The sequence below is a fragment of the Glycine max genome, chromosome 1 (genome assembly GCF_000004515.6).
Source record: "Glycine max cultivar Williams 82 chromosome 1, Glycine_max_v4.0, whole genome shotgun sequence".
Taxonomy (NCBI): Eukaryota; Viridiplantae; Streptophyta; class Magnoliopsida; order Fabales; family Fabaceae; genus Glycine; species Glycine max.
Genome location: NC_016088.4, coordinates 43,940,423 through 43,958,983, shown reverse-complemented (window position 1 = coordinate 43,958,983; position 18,561 = coordinate 43,940,423). Strand labels below are relative to the sequence as shown.

At 33.7% G+C, this 18,561-nt stretch overlaps 1 protein-coding gene and 1 pseudogene across 1 annotated transcript; one reads left to right on the top strand and one right to left on the bottom strand.

Annotated features, from left to right (window-relative positions):
* LOC106799806 (lectin-domain containing receptor kinase VI.4-like) overlaps positions 1-7,230 on the top strand; it is a 31,370-nt pseudogene extending 24,140 nt beyond the window's left edge.
* A 9,292-nt stretch (positions 7,231-16,522) lies between these two features.
* LOC102661002 (uncharacterized) lies at positions 16,523-18,538 on the bottom strand. The gene is made up of 3 exons (XM_014779385.2): positions 18,407-18,538; positions 17,819-17,888; positions 16,523-17,683 (listed from the first exon to the last, which is right to left on the bottom strand). Exon 3 carries the CDS (start codon positions 17,595-17,597, stop codon positions 16,791-16,793), a length of 807 nt encoding a protein of 268 aa, XP_014634871.1. The 5' UTR covers positions 17,598-17,683; positions 17,819-17,888; positions 18,407-18,538; the 3' UTR covers positions 16,523-16,790.
* Positions 18,539-18,561: the final 23 nt, after the last annotated feature.

The following is an 18,561-nucleotide window of genomic DNA, read 5'->3' as shown; positions in this document are numbered from 1 at the left end:
AACAATGAAGCACTTAAATAATTCCTTATTGAATTGCAAGTGTTTTGGCCAAGGAATGTTTTAGAGGATAAGACAATTTTGCTTTTGAGAGGATAAGACTTTTTGTTCAGAAAAACTCGAATCAAATTCGTGTTCCAAGTCACATATAAATAGATCTTTGATGGCCATTCAAATACCAATTGAACAGATGTGACTCTTGGAAAATATTTTCTGAAAATCTCCTCTGGTAATTGATTACAAGACTTGTGTAATCGATTACAGGCTTTAAAATTTGAATTAAAAACATTCAATAACTGCTGGTAATCGATTACCATCCAAGTGTAATCGATTACATATTGTAAAATTTGAATTCAAATTTCTAATAGTTGTTATAAATAGTTTCAACTGATGGTAATCGATTACAATACTCATGTAATCGATTACATGCTTTCAAAAGTATTCAAAATCATTTTAAAAGCATTTCAGGAAGTATTTTGGCCACTGGTAATCGATTACATCCTCTGGTAATCGATTACCAGAGAGTAAATCTTTTGTAAAAACATTTTAGCTTAAATTCTTTGGCCAAACCTCTTGTTGTTTCAACTTGGAATTCCCTTCCTAAGTTTCTAGAGATTATCTTGATCATATATCTTGAATTTCTTGGATTCTTGTTGATGCAATCCTACCCTGCAAGGGCATTGGATAGAAGACTCCAAGAAGATTGGGCCAGAGATGCAAGAGAAGGCCCTAGGGTTTTCATGAGCCTTAGGGTAGATTTCAGGCCCATGGGCTAAGTATGAGCCCACTTATCTTTGTACATATTAGATTAAGGTTTCATTATTTTTGGGCCTTGTATTTTGGGCTCCATAATATAGGTAAGGTACCCTAGAAGTGTAAGATTTTTCAGCCCTTGTATTTTAGGGCACCTAGACTAGTTTTTTGTATTAGGGGTAGTTTTGTAATTTCACATGCATTAAGTGAATATTTGATGTGTGTGGTTGGAAATAAATTTAATTGAATTGGAAGAAGTTCAATCCAATTAAATTTTAGAGGGGGAGGTGAGCATTTGCTTGCTACACCCCATTGCCACATCATATAGTCACACTTTGTGCATGTCCTTCATGCTTTACATGTCTCATGACACCTAAGCACACTTAGTGGAGAATCTTGGACTTGATCTTGGATTAGTGGACTGAACCATAGCTAAACACTAATCATAATTAGTGAGATTTTGGCTCCAAAATGTGGCTCCACAAATTCAATTTCAAATTCAACTGAAATTTGAATAGAAATTCAAATTTCCCTCCAATTTTGTGTGACACTCAGGCTATAAATAGAGGTCATGTGTGTGCATTTTGTCAACTTTGATCATTTGAAAATTAAACTTCATATTTCAGAGCTCCTTTAGAGCACAAAATTTGGAGCTCTTCTCTTCTTCTTCCTTCATTCATCTCCTTCTTCCTCCAAGCTCTTATCCATGGCCTCCTATGGTGGTGAGCTTCTTCTAGACTCATCTTCTACTTGAAGTGGTGTCTCTTCTCTCTCTTCCTTCTCTATTCCGTTGCCATTCATCTTTCAAGAAGGAAAGGAATCCATTGATGAAGAAGATCCTAGGCCTACAAGCTCCAATGGAACTTACATTTCTTGTCTTGAATTAAACTTGAAAAGCGCATGATTCTTTGGCATCATCAAAACATTAAAATGTCTTTTCTTCTACATATATTGCACCAGACTTAACTAGAACAAGAAAAGTATCTACAAGCTCCGATGTGTATGCATTTGGGGTCTTACTCCTTGAAGTGGTTGCTGGCATAAGACCTCTTGGCTCATCAGGTCAGTTTTTGTTGGTGGATTGGGTTCTTGAGAATTGCCAACTTGGTCAGATTCTAAGAGTGGTTGATCCTAAGCTAGGTTCAGTTTATGATGAGGAGGAAGTGGAGTTAGTGCTGAAATTGGGTCTCTTGTGTTCACAATACAAAGTTGACTATAGACCTTCTATGAAACAAATGGCTAGGTACCTACACTTTGATGACCCTCTTCTTGATATCTCTTATTGGAGATACTGTGATTCACAAAGCAGCACAACAAGCTTAAGTTTCTCAAAAGCCATGTCTACGAGAAAGATTGCATCTTCATACAGTTTATCTTCCATTGGCAGTAGAAATACAATGCCAATAAAAACAGGTAGAGAGCACAAGAGTATTTGTTTAATTTGTTATTTCTTTTAACTATATTCCCTTACTTGTTTGTACCTACTAGAGTACTAGAGTTTTATTTCATATTCCCTTTCACAATGTGGGACTTGTTACTTCTACTTTGTGAGAATTAATGATTCTTTTTATGAGTTTAATTATTACAGTATCATTTAATTGTAAATTATTATTCATATGACTTTTAAAGTAATTATTAAAAAGTTAAATTTATTATATATCATGATTTATAATTAAATAAAATTATTTTACATTATGAATCATAATTTTTTTTCTATTTATAGTCTTGCTAATTAATGGTACAAAAGTTTTCATAAGAATAAGGAGTAAACCCTTTGCATGAGTTACATTTTGCCCAAATTCTCTTATATGGCTGTACGTGAACACAAAACAGCATCCATATTGGGTCTTGGAATTTTTGCGTGGCTAGGCTTGTGAGGGATAAGAACACTAGAGATTGTTGCTGTTAAGTAATAGATAATCATGAAAAAGTTACAAGACTCCGTTTGAAATTATTAAAAAAACCACAAAAAATTCGTTTAAGTTTATTTGATTTAATAGGAACTAACTAAAATTAGTTCCATACGTTAAAACAATTCTTATTAATAGTTTTCGAGCAAAGATTTCCTTTTAAGTTTTTATTTTATTTGATGACTACAAAAATAATTCTTAAATTTCATGGTTGCAATAATTAAAGTTGTTGGAACTTTTTTATTTAAGGAGTGATATTCAAACATTTTAGACATTTTTTGGCACTTATCTTTATTTCTCTTTTCTTTGTCGTTCAATATTTATTACATCTATTCTTTAGTGTACTTTTTGTCTTTTTAGGTGTGTTAGACAAAATGATAGAATAGAACATAAATGCCACCTGTCATTGGGTTACAAAGTGGATTGGGATGCTAGTAAAGTCCACTGTATGTGTAATATTATATATTGTGATATAACCTATTATTTATGAATAAGAAAAACAAATAGTTACTCTGCTCCTAAGGACATAGATACACTTAGTTTATTAAATCTCTTGTATTTGCATATGTGTAGACACACTTGTCGAATCCCATTAAATTTCTTGTGTGTGCATATGTGTCAGACCCTAATTCTGTTTGGACAAATTTTTTTAAAAAATAAAAAAATAAAACAAAAGAAAACAAAAATAATTAAAAAAAGAAAGAAAAAAGGAAAGGAAGAAAAAAAGAAAAACGGGAAAAAGAAAAAGGAAAGGAAGAACAAAGAAAAACAAAAAAAAAGTAAAGAAAGAACAAAATAGAAAGCAGGAAAAAGAAAAAAAAGGAAAGAAAGAAAATGGAAAAAAGAAAAAAAGGAAAGAAAGAAAAGGTAAAAAGGAAAAAAATGAAATGAAGAATAAAAATAAAACGGATAGAAATAACAATAAAAAGGAAAAGAATAATATAGGCAAGAGGAGAAGAAACAGTATAAAAGGAAGAGGTCTAAGCATCATGAGAACACACGATTAGACAGACGAAAACACAAAAAGACCATAGAGAAAATATAGAGGGAACACAAAAAAAATAAGAAGAGACATGAATCCCTAGGAGATGAAAGGAGCCAATAGGGGAATCTACAGGTATCCCTCATTCCTTCCCTCTCATCTCTTAATTTCAACCTTCATTCTTCCTTCCCTCTCTTCTTGTCTTTTGTTTTTTTTTTTGTTCTTTCTTTTGGTCTATTGTTTGATTTGTTTCATCTCACCGGTGAGCCCCTTGGCCGCTGGCGAGATCCTTAGAATTATTTTGTTAATGTTTGTTGTGCAATTTTTTTTTTGAAAAAAAAAATGAAAAACAGTTGAAACACAATTGCTATTTACACTTCCTTTTAACATATATACTTTTTTTTCATTTTGGGCCTGACCCATTTTCAAAAAAATCTTAACATAAAATAAATGCTACTAGTCACGCCCCATTTACGCGCACACCCCCACCCTTTTAGGCATTGCCCAAATAAAATAAAAGTTGTTATTTACATTGTCTGGTTAGTTAGTAATGTGTTGTAAATATTCTGTCACTTATTTATTTTTTTCCTATGTTTTAACCTCGCACCCTTTATTACTAAGTGTATTCCCCGCTTCTATTTTATATTATTCTATTCTCATTCAATTTATTAGTTCACATCATGTCCATTTAATTAATTATGTAATGCTACGTCGATTATTCATTTATTTTGCAATTCTCCGTTAGTATTCTTTAGTACACGCTTACGTTTTGTGCACTCCATGTTGGGTCCCTGACTTACTTGGTGGTGTTTTAATAACATGTGGTAAATTTTGTGAATGTCATATTGGGTCTCTGACTTGCTTGACTTCACAAAGTTTACTGCAAATCCGAAATCTTTTTTCACATTTTGTGCACTCCATGTTGGATCTTCGACTTGCTTGGTGGTGTTTCAATAATGTGTGAGTAAAATTTTATGAATGTCATGCTGGGTCTCCAACTTGCTTGCCTTCACAAAGTATACTTGGGATTCTCCTTTTTCTCCAACAAAATTATGCATTACTCGAGATCGCTTCAAGGTCCAATCCCTTAAGTGATTTTCTCTGCTTTTTTTCTTAAAATTCATTGTCGCCTCAAGGTCCAACATCTTAACGACTATTTTTCAAGCAATTAAAACAAATCTTTCTAAAAAGATAAAATCAACTTAACACATAAACTATTTTCTACCCAAATAACTACGTAAGTCTGATTCCCTCATTACACATGGGGATACGTAGGAGCAAGGGCAAATCCCTTGTCGACTTAAAAAAACTAAAAAAACATAAAACTCCACAAGAAAGAACTACTTTTTCATTTTCAAGATGGATTAATGTCGAGGAGAGAAAGTATGATATATTACTACTCAATTGTATAATGTTGGCAGTAAAAAGGAAGACTGTATAATGTTGTGTAAATGACTCTCGAATTATTTTTCTCAAACTATAGACCATTCTATATCATTTTTTGTTTTCTTGACATTTTCCTTAAATAAATGTTGGTGGCAACTCCCCCAATTTTTCTTTTTGGAAGACCTCTCTCTGTATTTTTTTATCGCTTTCCCGTCACGGCCCATGTTGTGACAGATGGCGACTCCACTAGAGACTGGTAAGAGAGTTAAGCTAGTTAATCGAGCATGCAATTTTATCGTGACTTTTTCTTTATTTATTTTTCCTTTTTCTTTAAGACGACATTTGCTATATTTTTTGTATCTGCTTGGGAATTTTTTGGTCGTTTTGTAGGTGGGGTTGGGTAGTTCTTAGGTTGCTTCGTTCACACATGACACCTACACTTTTTGCATACACTTTGAGATATTGGGCCCTATATCTAGGTCTGTGTGAGCCTTAGGGAGTGGAGGTCGATCTGTGGTCATGCTGAGTCTCTGACTTGCTTAATGACAGTGAAATCTCATGTAGATTTTTTCTCTTTTTGTGATGCATTGCCGCTAGTAGTCCCTATCACCAGTGTTGTTACTCAATAGGATGATATCTCTAGAGGCCAGTGAGGTTACAAGAAACTACCCTTGGAAATTGTCACTAGATAGTGAAATTTTAGACTTTTTCTGATAGGTTCCTAAATTAGGGAGCAGACTCACCCCACCTTGTTTCCTTGATCACATCATGCGTCTCTTCATAGCATCCCGATGGACATATCATTTTTGCATTCATCATTTATCATATTCACTCATTGCATTCACATAAGACATTGCATTTTCATACATATCCATTTAGCATGTTTTTTTTGTTTAGACAATCACATTCATTTTGTCGTCGTCATTCTCATGCCATGTTCACTCATGCATGATCCTAACATATATTTGTTCATACCTTGAATTCTCCTTTGTATAGCCAAAGTCACAATGAAGCGTGAAAGCTTACACCGCATTCTTGGTTACGTGCGTTGGGTACTATGGTGATAGTTATAAACAAAACATGTTGGGGTTATACACTCCTCTTTCCTAAAAATGATAAAAAAAATAAATCATGTGAACATTGTACCCAATGTGTCTAATAGCAAGAAATGATGGTCTTTCAGGGGTCTCATGTCGGTCTCAAAAGTACATCTGCCATGTATCGCATAAGCATATCCAGTTCATTCATCATATCTCCTCTATGATAGGTTGCCAAAGTATTGACAATCAAAATTTATATCCCTTAGAACATGGGTTTGAACTAAGACCAGTCTTTTAAGGAAAGGTTTTATCAAGTCAAGGTCAAAATTATAAAAGTGGCCAACTTGCGAAAGTTGGGGCAGCGGATAGAACTAATGACTTACATAATCATGAACTGCTAATGTGTCCACGTTTTATTTCTAATTGTACTTTGACCTTGACATGATGTAATATTGTTTTAATGAAAATTAGAGTTGATTACCCTATGTTCTAATTCTGTGTAAAATTAGCAATACTTCAACAACTTATCATTTACATGCACTCATGCATATTTGTTTTGTTGCATTGTTGCATTGCTCATTACATTCTTTCCTTGAAATAAAAAAAAGTAATCATTGTGCTAAGAAAGAAAGATTGTGTTTTACGACACCCATACCAGACGTGTGCCAAGACTAAGATAATGAGTGACATAGAACAAGTATAGGAGCCGATGAAGGTTGATATGGAGGCCATGAAAGACCAGATGACAACGATGATGGAAATGATGATGAGCATGAACAAGATGATGAAGGAGTTGTATGAGGATTTCAAGATCCAACACCATAATTTGACACCTTATCGGCCCAACATGAATGATGCAGTTGAGGTCGCCAATAAGAATATCAAGAAAATCATTCAAAAGATGACAGTGACATACAAAGATTGGCCCGAGATGTTGTTGTTTGCATTGCATGGTTATCAAACTTTTGTGTGTACTTCTACTGGGGAAACCCCATTTTCGTTGGTGTATAGGATGTAAGTTCTTCTTCCTTTTGAACTAGATATTCCTTCTTTAAGGGTTCAATCGAAAGCAGAGTTGGAGGAAGTAGAATTGGCCCAGGCGCATTCTAACAAGTTGGATCTTATTGAGGGAAAGAGATCGACTGCTATGAGTCATGGGTAGTTGTATCAAAGAAGAATGAAGAACATTTTCAACAAAAAGGTGTGCCCACGTAAATTCAATGAGGGACACCTTGTTTGGAAGAAAGTGTCACCTATTTAGAAAGATCTTTGAGGAAAATAGGCCTTAAACCATGAATGACTCTCTGGTAATCGATTACCATATTGTTGTAATCGATTACCAGTAGCAAAATGAGTTTGAAAATATTTTCAAACTGAATTTACAACGTTCCAAATATTTTCAAAAGGCTGTAATCGATTACAATGTTTTGGTAATCGATTACCAGTGCCCTTGAACGTTGAAATTCAAATTTAAATGTGAAGAGTCACATTGTTTCATTCAAAAGCTTTGTGTAATCGATTACATATATTTGGTAATCGATTACCAGTGTTTGTTTCTGAAAAAACTAAAGATGTAACTCTTCAAAAAGGTTTTGACTCTTTCAAATGGGTTTTAAGCTTTTCTAAAAGATATAACTCTTCTGAATGGCTTTCTTGACCAGACATGAAGAGTCTATAAAAGCAAGGCTTTGTTTTGCATTTTGAATAAATTAATTCCAAGTCTTTCTAACAATCTCTTACAATCCTTTACAAGCCTTGAATCTCTTTGAACTTCTTCTTCTTCTTTGTACCAAAAGTTTTCTGAAGTTTTTTGGTTTTTCCAAACCTTGAAAACTTGTGCTATTCATCCTTTCCATTCTCTCCTCCCTTTGCCAAAAAGAATTCGCCAAGGACTAATCGCCTGAATTCTTTTTGTGTCTCTCTTCTCCCTTTTCCAAAAGAAGGAAGGACTAACCGCCTGAATTCTTTTGTGTCTCCCTTCTCCCTTGTCAAAGAATTCAAAACGACACAGTCTGAGAATTCTTTTGATTCTTCCCATTCCCTAATACAAAAGCATTCAAAGGTTTAACCGCCTGAGAATTCTTTTGTATCCCCATTCACAAAGTATCAAAGGTGTAACAGCCTGAGATCTTTGTCTTAACACATTGGAGGGTACATCATTTGTGGCACAAGTAGAGGGTACATCTACTTGGGTTTGACTAAGAACAAGAGAGGGTACATCTCTTGTGGATCAGTTCTAGTGGAGGGTACATCCACTAGGTTCAAGGAGAACAATGGAGGGTACATCCCTTGTGGATCTTTGCTTGTAAAAGGTTTTTTACAAGGTTGAAAGAAATCCCAAGGACCGCAGGTTGCTTGGGGACTGGAGGTAGGCACGGGTTTGTGCTGAACCAGTATAAAAATCCTTGTGTGTTTGTTTCCTTCTTCCCTACTCTTTTACTTTCCGCTGTGCATTTAATTTCCGCTTTTACTTTTTGTTAAGTTTCTCTTCTACTCCTCTTTCTCTTAACAATTTAGTAAAAGCCTTAAAAGAGTAATTTTTAATTAGTAAAGGTTTAGGAATAATTAATTCAACCCCCCCCCCCTTCTTAATTATTCTGAGGCCACTCGATCCAACAACCTTTTGTGGTGAAGAAGGCTTTCTCAGGTGGAACACTGATACTCACAAACATGGATCGGGAAGAATTGCCTTTGCCTATAAATTCTGATGTCGTCAAGTGATACTATGCATAATGCTTGGGGCAATTTGAAGGTTTATTGTTGGACATTCCAAGGACTCATTAGGGTCTTTCATGTTTTTATTGTAAACAACAATCGCGATGTTAATAATATGGATGAATTTGATGTCATTGTCTCTCATTCTTTCATGATTATATCTTTACATATTTATTTAACTTTCACTGGAATATGAGTGTATGTTGTTGGTTTGTTTGCTTATGTGACCTGTGCTCCAGAGTTGATCTCCAAGATTGCCCGATCAGAAATTACACATTCTATATGTCTGGCGGGGGTTCCATAAGCAATGAGTAAAATTGAATAAATATTTCATTTACTGTGTTTCAAATTAATAAATATAAATACAAACATGCATGCAACCTCATCTTATCTTTCTTAAAAGTTTTGTGAGGAGTGAGCCATTTGGTTTAATCTATCAATAGAATTTTTTTTAACTATTTCTCGTCCTTGAAAATTCTTTTTCAAGAACTTGCACAGTTTCTTTCATTTCTTCTTTTCCATTCATTTCTTCTTGCTACAAAGGCATGTCCGATGACAACAACGGATACCTCCAAACACTATACCGCAGCAATGACAAACACCATGCATGAGCTTCAAGCAAACTTAGGGATAAATAAAAAGTTCTCTCCTAGTAGGTTGAAAACCCGAATAGGGTAGCCTAGGCAAAACTTAGGAAATGAAAAAAAGAAGAAAACAATCAGAAGCGTGTTTATCAGAGGTTTTGTCCCAAAATCCAAACTGTAAGAGTCTCTAGCCAAGATTTGAGATGACACGTGGTCGTGTTTCTTCATCCCAAACACTAATTTATCCTTTGCTACCCACTCTGAGCCAAAGTATAATTGTTTTCTTAAAAAAAGAATAAACAACAACAACAAAAAAACAAAAACAAAAACCTAGAGTAGGAACCACCGCCAAACTACCAAGAAGAGCAATGCAAGCAACACATGCATGAGGTTTACTAAGCTCTAGGCTAGGCTCAATGATGTAAAAAAAAATCCGCCAAAGGAGAGTGAATCAAAAAGAGATAAAATTTCTCCAAATTTCACAAGAAAGGCACAAAAGTGCAATGGTGGTCAATGTATAAGAAAAATGAAGTATAGCCCAGCTCAAAAAGTGGAAATGAATAATAGTACTGTGAATCATCCAGGTTTTGATGATGTCAAAAGAATTTACTTGATAATGGTTGTCATCATCAAAAAGGAGGAGAATGTGAATGTATGTATACAGGTTTTTTATGATGCCAAAGTATAAGCAAACAAGATTGCTTCAAGAAACTTTCAAGGTTTAGCAAACAGATATTGCTTCAAGATTAATTCAAGGTCAAGCAAACAAGACCAAGAAAAAGATAAGGCCTTAGTTTATTTGTTAAAAGAATCTCACATTGGTTGATCAGTTTTGGCCTCAAGCAATTATTTTCAACAACTCAAGGCACTAGTAATCGATTGCTAGGTATTCTAATCAATTACCAAAGACAGATTGCAAATGGGCTTTTCAAAAAGGGTTTTGAAATTTGAATTTTAAATCTTGTAATCGATTACCAAATGTCTGTAATCGATTACCAGAAACCAAACTTCAGAAAATACTTTGAAAAGTCATGACCCTTCAAAATATAATTGTGTAATCGATTACCAGAAACCTGTAATCGATTACCAGTGAGAAAATTTTAGAAAAGCTTTTTAAAAAGACACATCTCTTCAAACTATTTTGAAAAAGCACAATGGGCTTATATATGTGTGTGTCTGACTTTGAAAAGTACAAGAGATATTTTTCTAAGAGAACTTAATTGTCAAATGCTCTCTAAACAACTATTGGCCAAACTCTTCCAAATCTATTGAGAATTCTTCTAGGAACTTCAATTTGTATTATCTACTCTAAAGGAGAGAAATCTTTCTGTTCATCTCATATACTTAGTTGTAATCAAGAGACTGTTTGTTTCTTAGCTTGTGAGAATCTTGAACACAAGGGTGAGGGATCCCAAGGTGTATTCAAAGACTATAAAGGATTTACAAAGATAGTGGAAAATCTCAAGTGGGTTGCTTGAGGACTAGACATAGGCACGGGAAGTGGTCGAACCAGTATAAATTGAGTTTACAATTCTCTCTTCTCTTATCTCATTTATTTTATTGCATCTGATTTTGTCTTGCACGTTTAAAGAGCATTGATTAACTTAATTGCTTCTTCTTCTTTTGCATTCTGAACCTATCATATATCATTTAAATGGGGGTTAAAATTTGTTAGTGGGAAAATTTTAAAACTTAATTCACCCCCCCCCCCCTCTTAAGTTATTGAGGTCGTTTGTCCAACAAGTGCGAGCAAGGCGCTCAAGGTTCTTACTCTATGTAACCCTTAAACACTCTTTGAGCCTCTCAAACTTTTCTTTCATAGCCCTCTTAACCCTTGGCCATGTTACAAGCCCAATAAAGCCTATGTGGATCAAGGAAGGACTAATTTTTCTTTTAAGTTCGGATTCTAGAATGGAACACGCACACGCTTGTGATTGTAAAAAAAATCCTGAGGTTCGCACTTGCACATTTGAGAAGCAAAACCAAGAGCTCGCAGAAGATACTTGAAGGCAATTGTGATAGTGGGTACCTTCGACGTCAGTCTCTCACACTGAGTCCCTAGGGTTTCTTTCAAATCTAATGGTAGTCTTTGTTAAGTAACTCCTTTCGGGGTCAGCCCATATCATCAAGCTTCAATGGGATTGATGGAGCCATGGTATTCCTCTATGATCTTAAATCAAGAAATTTTCACTTGGGTCATATACCAAAGTGTAACAATCCCTTGCCATCCTTCAATGGTTCACACAGTCAATCCTGAAGCCTTATATTTCCTTGTTGTGCAGAGTAATCAAAGTTTTTTAAACAAAAAAGGAACAAACCCTAGAATCAATATTTCAATTGATTGATTAAATGTCAAATGGCTCCACTGCCATCATCCAAAATTGCCAAGCGGTTGAATCAAACAGAAGACAAGATGAGGTTGCATGAATCATTACATATTTTAGAAAGAGACAGTCAATTTGTGTTTTTTTTATAAAAAAAAAAAAGACCAGCAAAGTATAACAAGAGAGAAAAAATGGCATGAGCATTGCACAATTTTCATGACTCAAAGCCCTTTGCATTGCATTGCTGGGTACAAAGCCTGCACTCATTGCGAAGTTCGCATGCCTTTTTTCATTCATCATAATGCATTCCAAAACTTATATGTTTCATATCAAGCTTTAAGTGCATAGCCTTCTCTCTATATGCCAGTTTTTAAGATCCAGTGTTTTCCTTTTGGAGTTTGGGATGAATGGTCCTTTTAGAGAGTCAACCTCTCACCTTTTTACAAGTTTGAGCCTCTATGTACTAGTACCTGTTGGCATGTTCATAGGACTCAGTGTCCTCTATCTTTAATCTCCTATGACTCAACGTCCTCTGCTTTTTGTCCTCTATTTTTTAGTTTCATAAGACTCAATGTCCTTTGTTTTTAGTTTCATAGGACTCAACATCCTCCATTTTTAATTTCATAGGACTCAACGTCCTCCATTTTTTAGTTTCATAGGACTCAATGTCCTCCATTTTTTAGTTTCATATGACTCAACGTCCTTTGTTTTTAATTTCCTAGGACTCAATGTCCTTTGTTTTATGTTTCATACGACTCAATGTTCTCTGTTTTTAATTTCGTAGGACTCAACGTCCTCTGTTCTATGTTTCATAAAACTCAACGTCCTATGTTTTTATGTTTCATAGATTCAAAGTCTTCAGTTGTGATCTTTCTGAAAACTCTTCGTTCTCATATTTTGATCTTTCGAAGGATCACTTGAACAAAATTAGTGTCATCATCTTTACTTGTCTTTTATTTTCAATAAAAGACAAGTAAAGAGGGACAACTGACCCTAATTATGTCTAGACAATTGTGTTAAAAATAATATAAATAAATAAATAAAACAAAAAATGCAAAATAAGTAAAAAAAAATTAATAATAATAACAAAAAATAATAAAAAAGTAAAAATAAAAAAAGAGAAAAGAATAGGAAGAAACAAAGAGAAATCGGAAAAATAAAAAGGAAAGGAAGAACAAAGAAAACAAAAAAAGGGAAAGAAAGAACAGGAAAAAAAAAGAAAAAAAAAAGGAAAGAAAGAAAATAGAAAAAAGAGAAGAAAAAAAGGAAAGAAAGAAAACGTAAACAAGGAAAAAAAAGAGAGAAAAAAAAAGAAAAGGAAGAACAAAAATAAAATAGAAAAATAATAATAAAAAGGAAAAGAATAATAGGGGCAAAAGGAGAAGAAACAGTATAAAAGGAAGAGATATGAATATCACAAGAACACACGATTACATAAACAAAACACAAAACAAACCCTCAGAGAAAACATCAAAGGAACACACAAGAGGTATGAATCTCAAGGAGGCGAAAAGAGCCAACAGCGGAACTCCAGGTATCCTTCATTCCTTCCCCCTTATCTCTTCATTTCTCCCTTCGTCTCTCCTTCGCTCTTCCTTCCCTCTCTTCTCCTTCTTCGTTCTTTCTTTTGATCTGTTGTTTGATTTGTTTCATTTCGCTAATGGGTTCTTGGCCACCGGCAAGATCCTTAGAATTATTTTGTTATTGTTTGTTGCGCAATTTTTTTTTTTGAAAAAAAAATTAAATGAAAAACGAAAAAAGAGTTGAAACAAGCCTAGTTGCTTAACCCTAAAACACAATTGCTATTTACACCTCCTTTTTACATATACACTTATTTTTATCATTTTGGGCCTGATCCACTTTCAAAAAAAGCCTACATAAAATAAATGTTACTAGTCACACCCCATTTACTGGACACCCCACTCACTGTCCAAATAAAATAAAAACTGCTATTTACACCACCCTTTTTTCGGCTTGGCTCTATTATATATTTTATTCTCCAATTTGATTTATTATTGTCTGGTTAGTAATGTGTTGTAAATATTCTATCACTTATTTATTTTTCCCCATGTTTTAACCTCGCACCTTTTATTATTAAGTGTATTTCCCGCTTCTATTTTATCTCATTCAATTTATTTGTGCACATCTTATACATTTAATTAATTACATAACACTATGTTGATTATTCATTTATTTTTCAATTATGTGTTAGTATTCTTTAGTATGCGCTTACGTTCCGTGCATTCCATAATGGGTCTCCGACTTGCTTGGTGGAGTTTTAATAACATGTGGGTAAATTTTGTGAATATCATGCAGGGTCTCTGACTTGCTTGACTTTTCAAAGTTTACCGCAAATCCAAAATCTTTTTTCTCATTCCGTGCACTCCATGCTGGGTCTCCGACTTGCTTGGTGGCGTTTTAATATCGTGTGGGTAAATTTTGTGAATGTCATGCAGGGTCTCCGACTTGCTTGACTGCACAAAGTTTACCGCAAATCCAAAATCTTTGTTCTCATTTCGTTCACTTCATGTTGGGTCTATGTCTTGCTTGGTGGTGTTTCAATAACATGTGAGTGAAATTTTGTGATTGTCATGTTGGGTCTCTGACTTGCTTGACTTCACAAAGCATACTTGAGATTCTCATTTTTCTCCTCAAACAAATGATCACTCAATTCTTCTTTTTCTCCACAAAAATTTTGCATTACTCGAGATCACTTCAAGGTCCAATGCCTTAAGTTATTTTCTCCGTTGTTTTTTTTTTTAAAATTAAACATCATCTCAAGGTCCAATACCTTAACAACTATTTTTCACGTAATTGAAACAAATCTTTCTAAGAAGATAAAATCAACATAACACACAAACTATTTTTTACTTAAAGAACTACGTAAGTCTAATTTTTTCATTGCATCTGGAGATACATAGGAGCAAAGACAAACTCCTTGTCGACCTAAAAAACTAAAAAAACAAAAAAATCCACAAGAAAGAAAACAAACAAGAAAGAGCTGCTTTTTTGTTTTCAAGATGGATTAGTTGAGGAGAGAAAGTATGATATATTACTACTCAATTGTATAATGTTGGTAATAAAAAAAGAAACCTGTATAATATTGAGTTACCTACACTCAAGAAAATGTAACTTTCTAAGTTAGAAATTATATATGATTGTTTCTCAATTTAACGAGTAAAAAACTAATTTTGATTGCAGTATGTGGTTGTCGCTGACCTAAAATACATACAGACAGACAAAATCTTCTCTCATTAAATAACATGAGACTAATTCAAGTTAAATAATTTTTTGCAATTTTTTATTAAATGTTTAATAGCATTTAATTAATAGCTGACGTAGTGCATTTTTTTTCAAAAAAAATGTAGGAATTCGACTTAAATAAAAGATTTTTATTTGTAATTAAAAAATTATTTTTATTTTTGTTAACAATTACAACAATTATAATTTCTTAATAGTGTGTTATATGTTGTTGTTGCAAAATAATTTTTAGCCAAAGTGTTTTTACTAATCTTTCTACAAAATGATCCCAATTAATGATCAGACAATTTGTGTCAAGAACGGAAATTTGTTTCTTAACTAGGTTTCTAAGATTTTCCAAAAGATGCTTGGTATGAGTGAACAAAAAAGAAGAAAGAAAAGAAAGAGTTGCATGAAAATAAAGGTTAAACGTCTAAAAGAAAAAAATTGTAAAGAAAAAGATATAGTTTAAAGCAATGGTGTGAAAATTCTCCGATCGCCAACTCGGTCAGTGGGTCAATGGGTTGTTGTTGAATTGGTGAGTTAATAATTAACCTAATTTGTCTGATATATATTAAAAAAAATAATATAGCTAACATAATATAATGAATATATACGTTACTATTTCGTATTTTTATAGGATTTTAGTTAGCAATCCATTCAAGAAGTCAACCTCTTGACTCTACATTTTCAAATCAATGAAATTTTCCTTTAATATGAAATTTGTAACTAATGTCCCTCCACTATCTCCATCACCCTATGTTTGGTAGAGAGAAAAGAAAATAAAGAAACAAATAAAATTTGAAATTTAAATTGGAGAGAAAGTGGAAGAAATAAAAATTTAAATTTTTGTTTCTTGAAATCAGGTTTTCTTCAAATTTTTCTTTCATTTTCTCTTTAACCAAACAAATAAAAATACATCATTATGCATGTTTATTTTCTTTCCTCTCACTTTTACTCCTTCCAAATAGACTCTCAATAACCATGTTGATGTGGAATCACTTCACAAAAAAAAAGTGTGATGTGTGACAATGTAAAAATACAGTTTTGATTATTTAAAACCCCAAAACTTGCATTCCTAATTGGTTTAAAGTTAACATTTATTAATGACTTTTTACCTTTTAATACATTGTTTATATATTAGTTGTGTATACTTCTTTATAATTTGAAATATTTTTCATTCAGTTTATATTTTATAAATTTATTTAATTTTGAAAACACTAATACCATATACGGAGTAAGTCGATTTACAAACCACAGATCAAGTAATGTCACCCCTTATAATCAAAAGCTTTTAAATGAATCAAAGTTTATCAGTTGGCTGCTTTAGTTTTAAATTATGAATGACTACCAATCTAGATAATAAACTGATTTGCTTTTTTCACAAAACTATCAATCAGTTAATTCTATACCCTTTCTCCACTCCTAAATAATGGCAAGATGAAATGAATTCAACCTGAATATGTTACTGGTTTTCAAGAAAGCCAACTACTATCACATTGAGTCTCACTCCACCAACAAACTGATTAAGAATTGAAAGACAACAATTGCACATTTTTTAAGTAGCTAAGATAACAAATAATATATATTATTTACACATAAAATAAAGATTTTGTATGAAGTAGCAATGAACAAATCAAAGAACTAGCTCTACCCATCAAAGAAGAGCTAACAACACACTCTCTAACACTTTTTCTAATTGGTTAAAATTTATTAAAAACTACAACATTAAGAGAAAGAATAATTAAATATGATGTGAAACCCATAAATTTTTCTCATTTTTAATAAATTTCAACCAACAAGAGAGATGGTGTTTAAAAGGGTGTGACAGAGAGTATGTTTCTAGCATTTCTCACCCATCAAATATCTTTCATGTTTGTACAAGGAATGTAGGTTGTTGAAGAACGGTGTTTCTTCTGTTTGGAGTTGCGCTTATGCTTGTGCAGATTAGTAGAACATGGCAACACAGGGCTCTCTATAGAACAAAGTTTATGCTTCATACGCCACGGGAAGAGTAGTTCCAAGCCACAACCCTTTGGAGAAGAAGCATATGAATGCCTTGTGTAACACCCTGGATAGCTACAAGTATCACAATCTTTCTCTTCTAAGTTAGTAGAAAAATGCAAAGCAGATGATGCAGCCAAAGCAGTGGCATCGGGAAGAAAGCGATTGATCATGTAAGTAGGAGATTGGTATCCATTAGACTCTGCAAGCTTTAACCTCAACCCATCATTGGTGTTACTATGAGCATTCTCCGATTTCTTTTGGACATAATCTAATGCCTCTGATAGAGATAAAACATCCATAGCATCCGAGAAGAAATCATCCTTGTCATCGTCGCCATCACAACTACCATCTCCCTGATCATGAAATGCATCATCACCACGATCAACATCTTCTTCGACTGCTTCTTTCGGAAGAAACCAATGGCGAGGTGGTAGTCTTAGGCGCAGCGTGCCACCGTCTTGTGTGTTATCACTCCTCTCAGTTTCTTTTGGCTTGCCTGGTGCTTTCTCCCAAGAAAATGGAACCCTTTCACTTGTATTTTGGACTGCTCCAACTGAATATGATGAACATGAAGTATCTGCAACATTTGGACTACCGAGACGCCGTGTGGACAAAAGGGGTGCATTCAAGTTTAACTTTCTAGGACGTTTCCTATCCATGGTTTCCAAAACAAGCTCCACCTCCTTATTCTTCTTTTGTTTCCTTGGCTTCCATATAAGGGAGCTTCAATAACTAAATTGAGTATCTGAGATGATTTTTTGACATAAAGTTCAAAAAAATGGTATTAGAAAGTACATCACGTATTGTTGGTTGGGGAGAATAAATAACAGCAGTTGGAAATATGGGTATCTCGTGAAAAGCATTTAAACTAAGGTCTTACTTTCTAGTGGGTCACAGGTTCGTTGAAAAGCTCTCCTTCCACGTGGGAAGACTACATAGAAGCAAGGAACCTGAACTCACCGGCCATTTTAACGTTTCATGCACAGCATCCCCCAACAAAAAAAAATCTCCTTATTCAATAAGTATTACACGCAAAAGGAGCAACTAATATAATATCTACTAAGCAAAAAAGCCTAATAAAACAGGTTAAAAATAGAGGGTTGCAGACGCAGCATAAAAGGAAAAAGGACTGAGGTTTAAAATCAGGTAACAGTGTCACCCTTAGAAAAACTTTTTCATAAATAAGAAGATAAAATGGATTAAATTTCTTATACAAGTTAAATCAACTTATGCACTTCAATTTTTGAAAAAGTTAAATGAAAGAACTACAAAAAAAATTAAAAACATACGTTGATCTTAACTTAAAAAAATAAAAGAAATTCAATATTTTAACCTTTTTTTTCTTCCAAGAAAAATTTTATCCAAACAGAGTCTCGGTGTGCCTCTCTCAATAGACACTTGGGTTTTACATAAAATAAAATACCGACAATAACAAGAGTAATAATGAAAAATAAGGGAACAGACGTACAGATGAATTAAGCAGATGTAAGGTTGATAACTAGTTATGGGTATAGCTTCTCCATGGATAACTCGGCATCAATATATGTTCAAAGGGTCGTCAGGGAAAATTGTGCTTATACAACAGAGAAAAGTGGAAAATGTTATAACACAATGTGAATTGGC

Excerpts from the sequence above, each read along its gene's own strand:
- LOC102661002 (XM_014779385.2), bottom strand. The coding sequence starts at position 17,597 with ATGGATAGGAAACGTCCTAGAAAGTTAAACTTGAATGCACCCCTTTTG.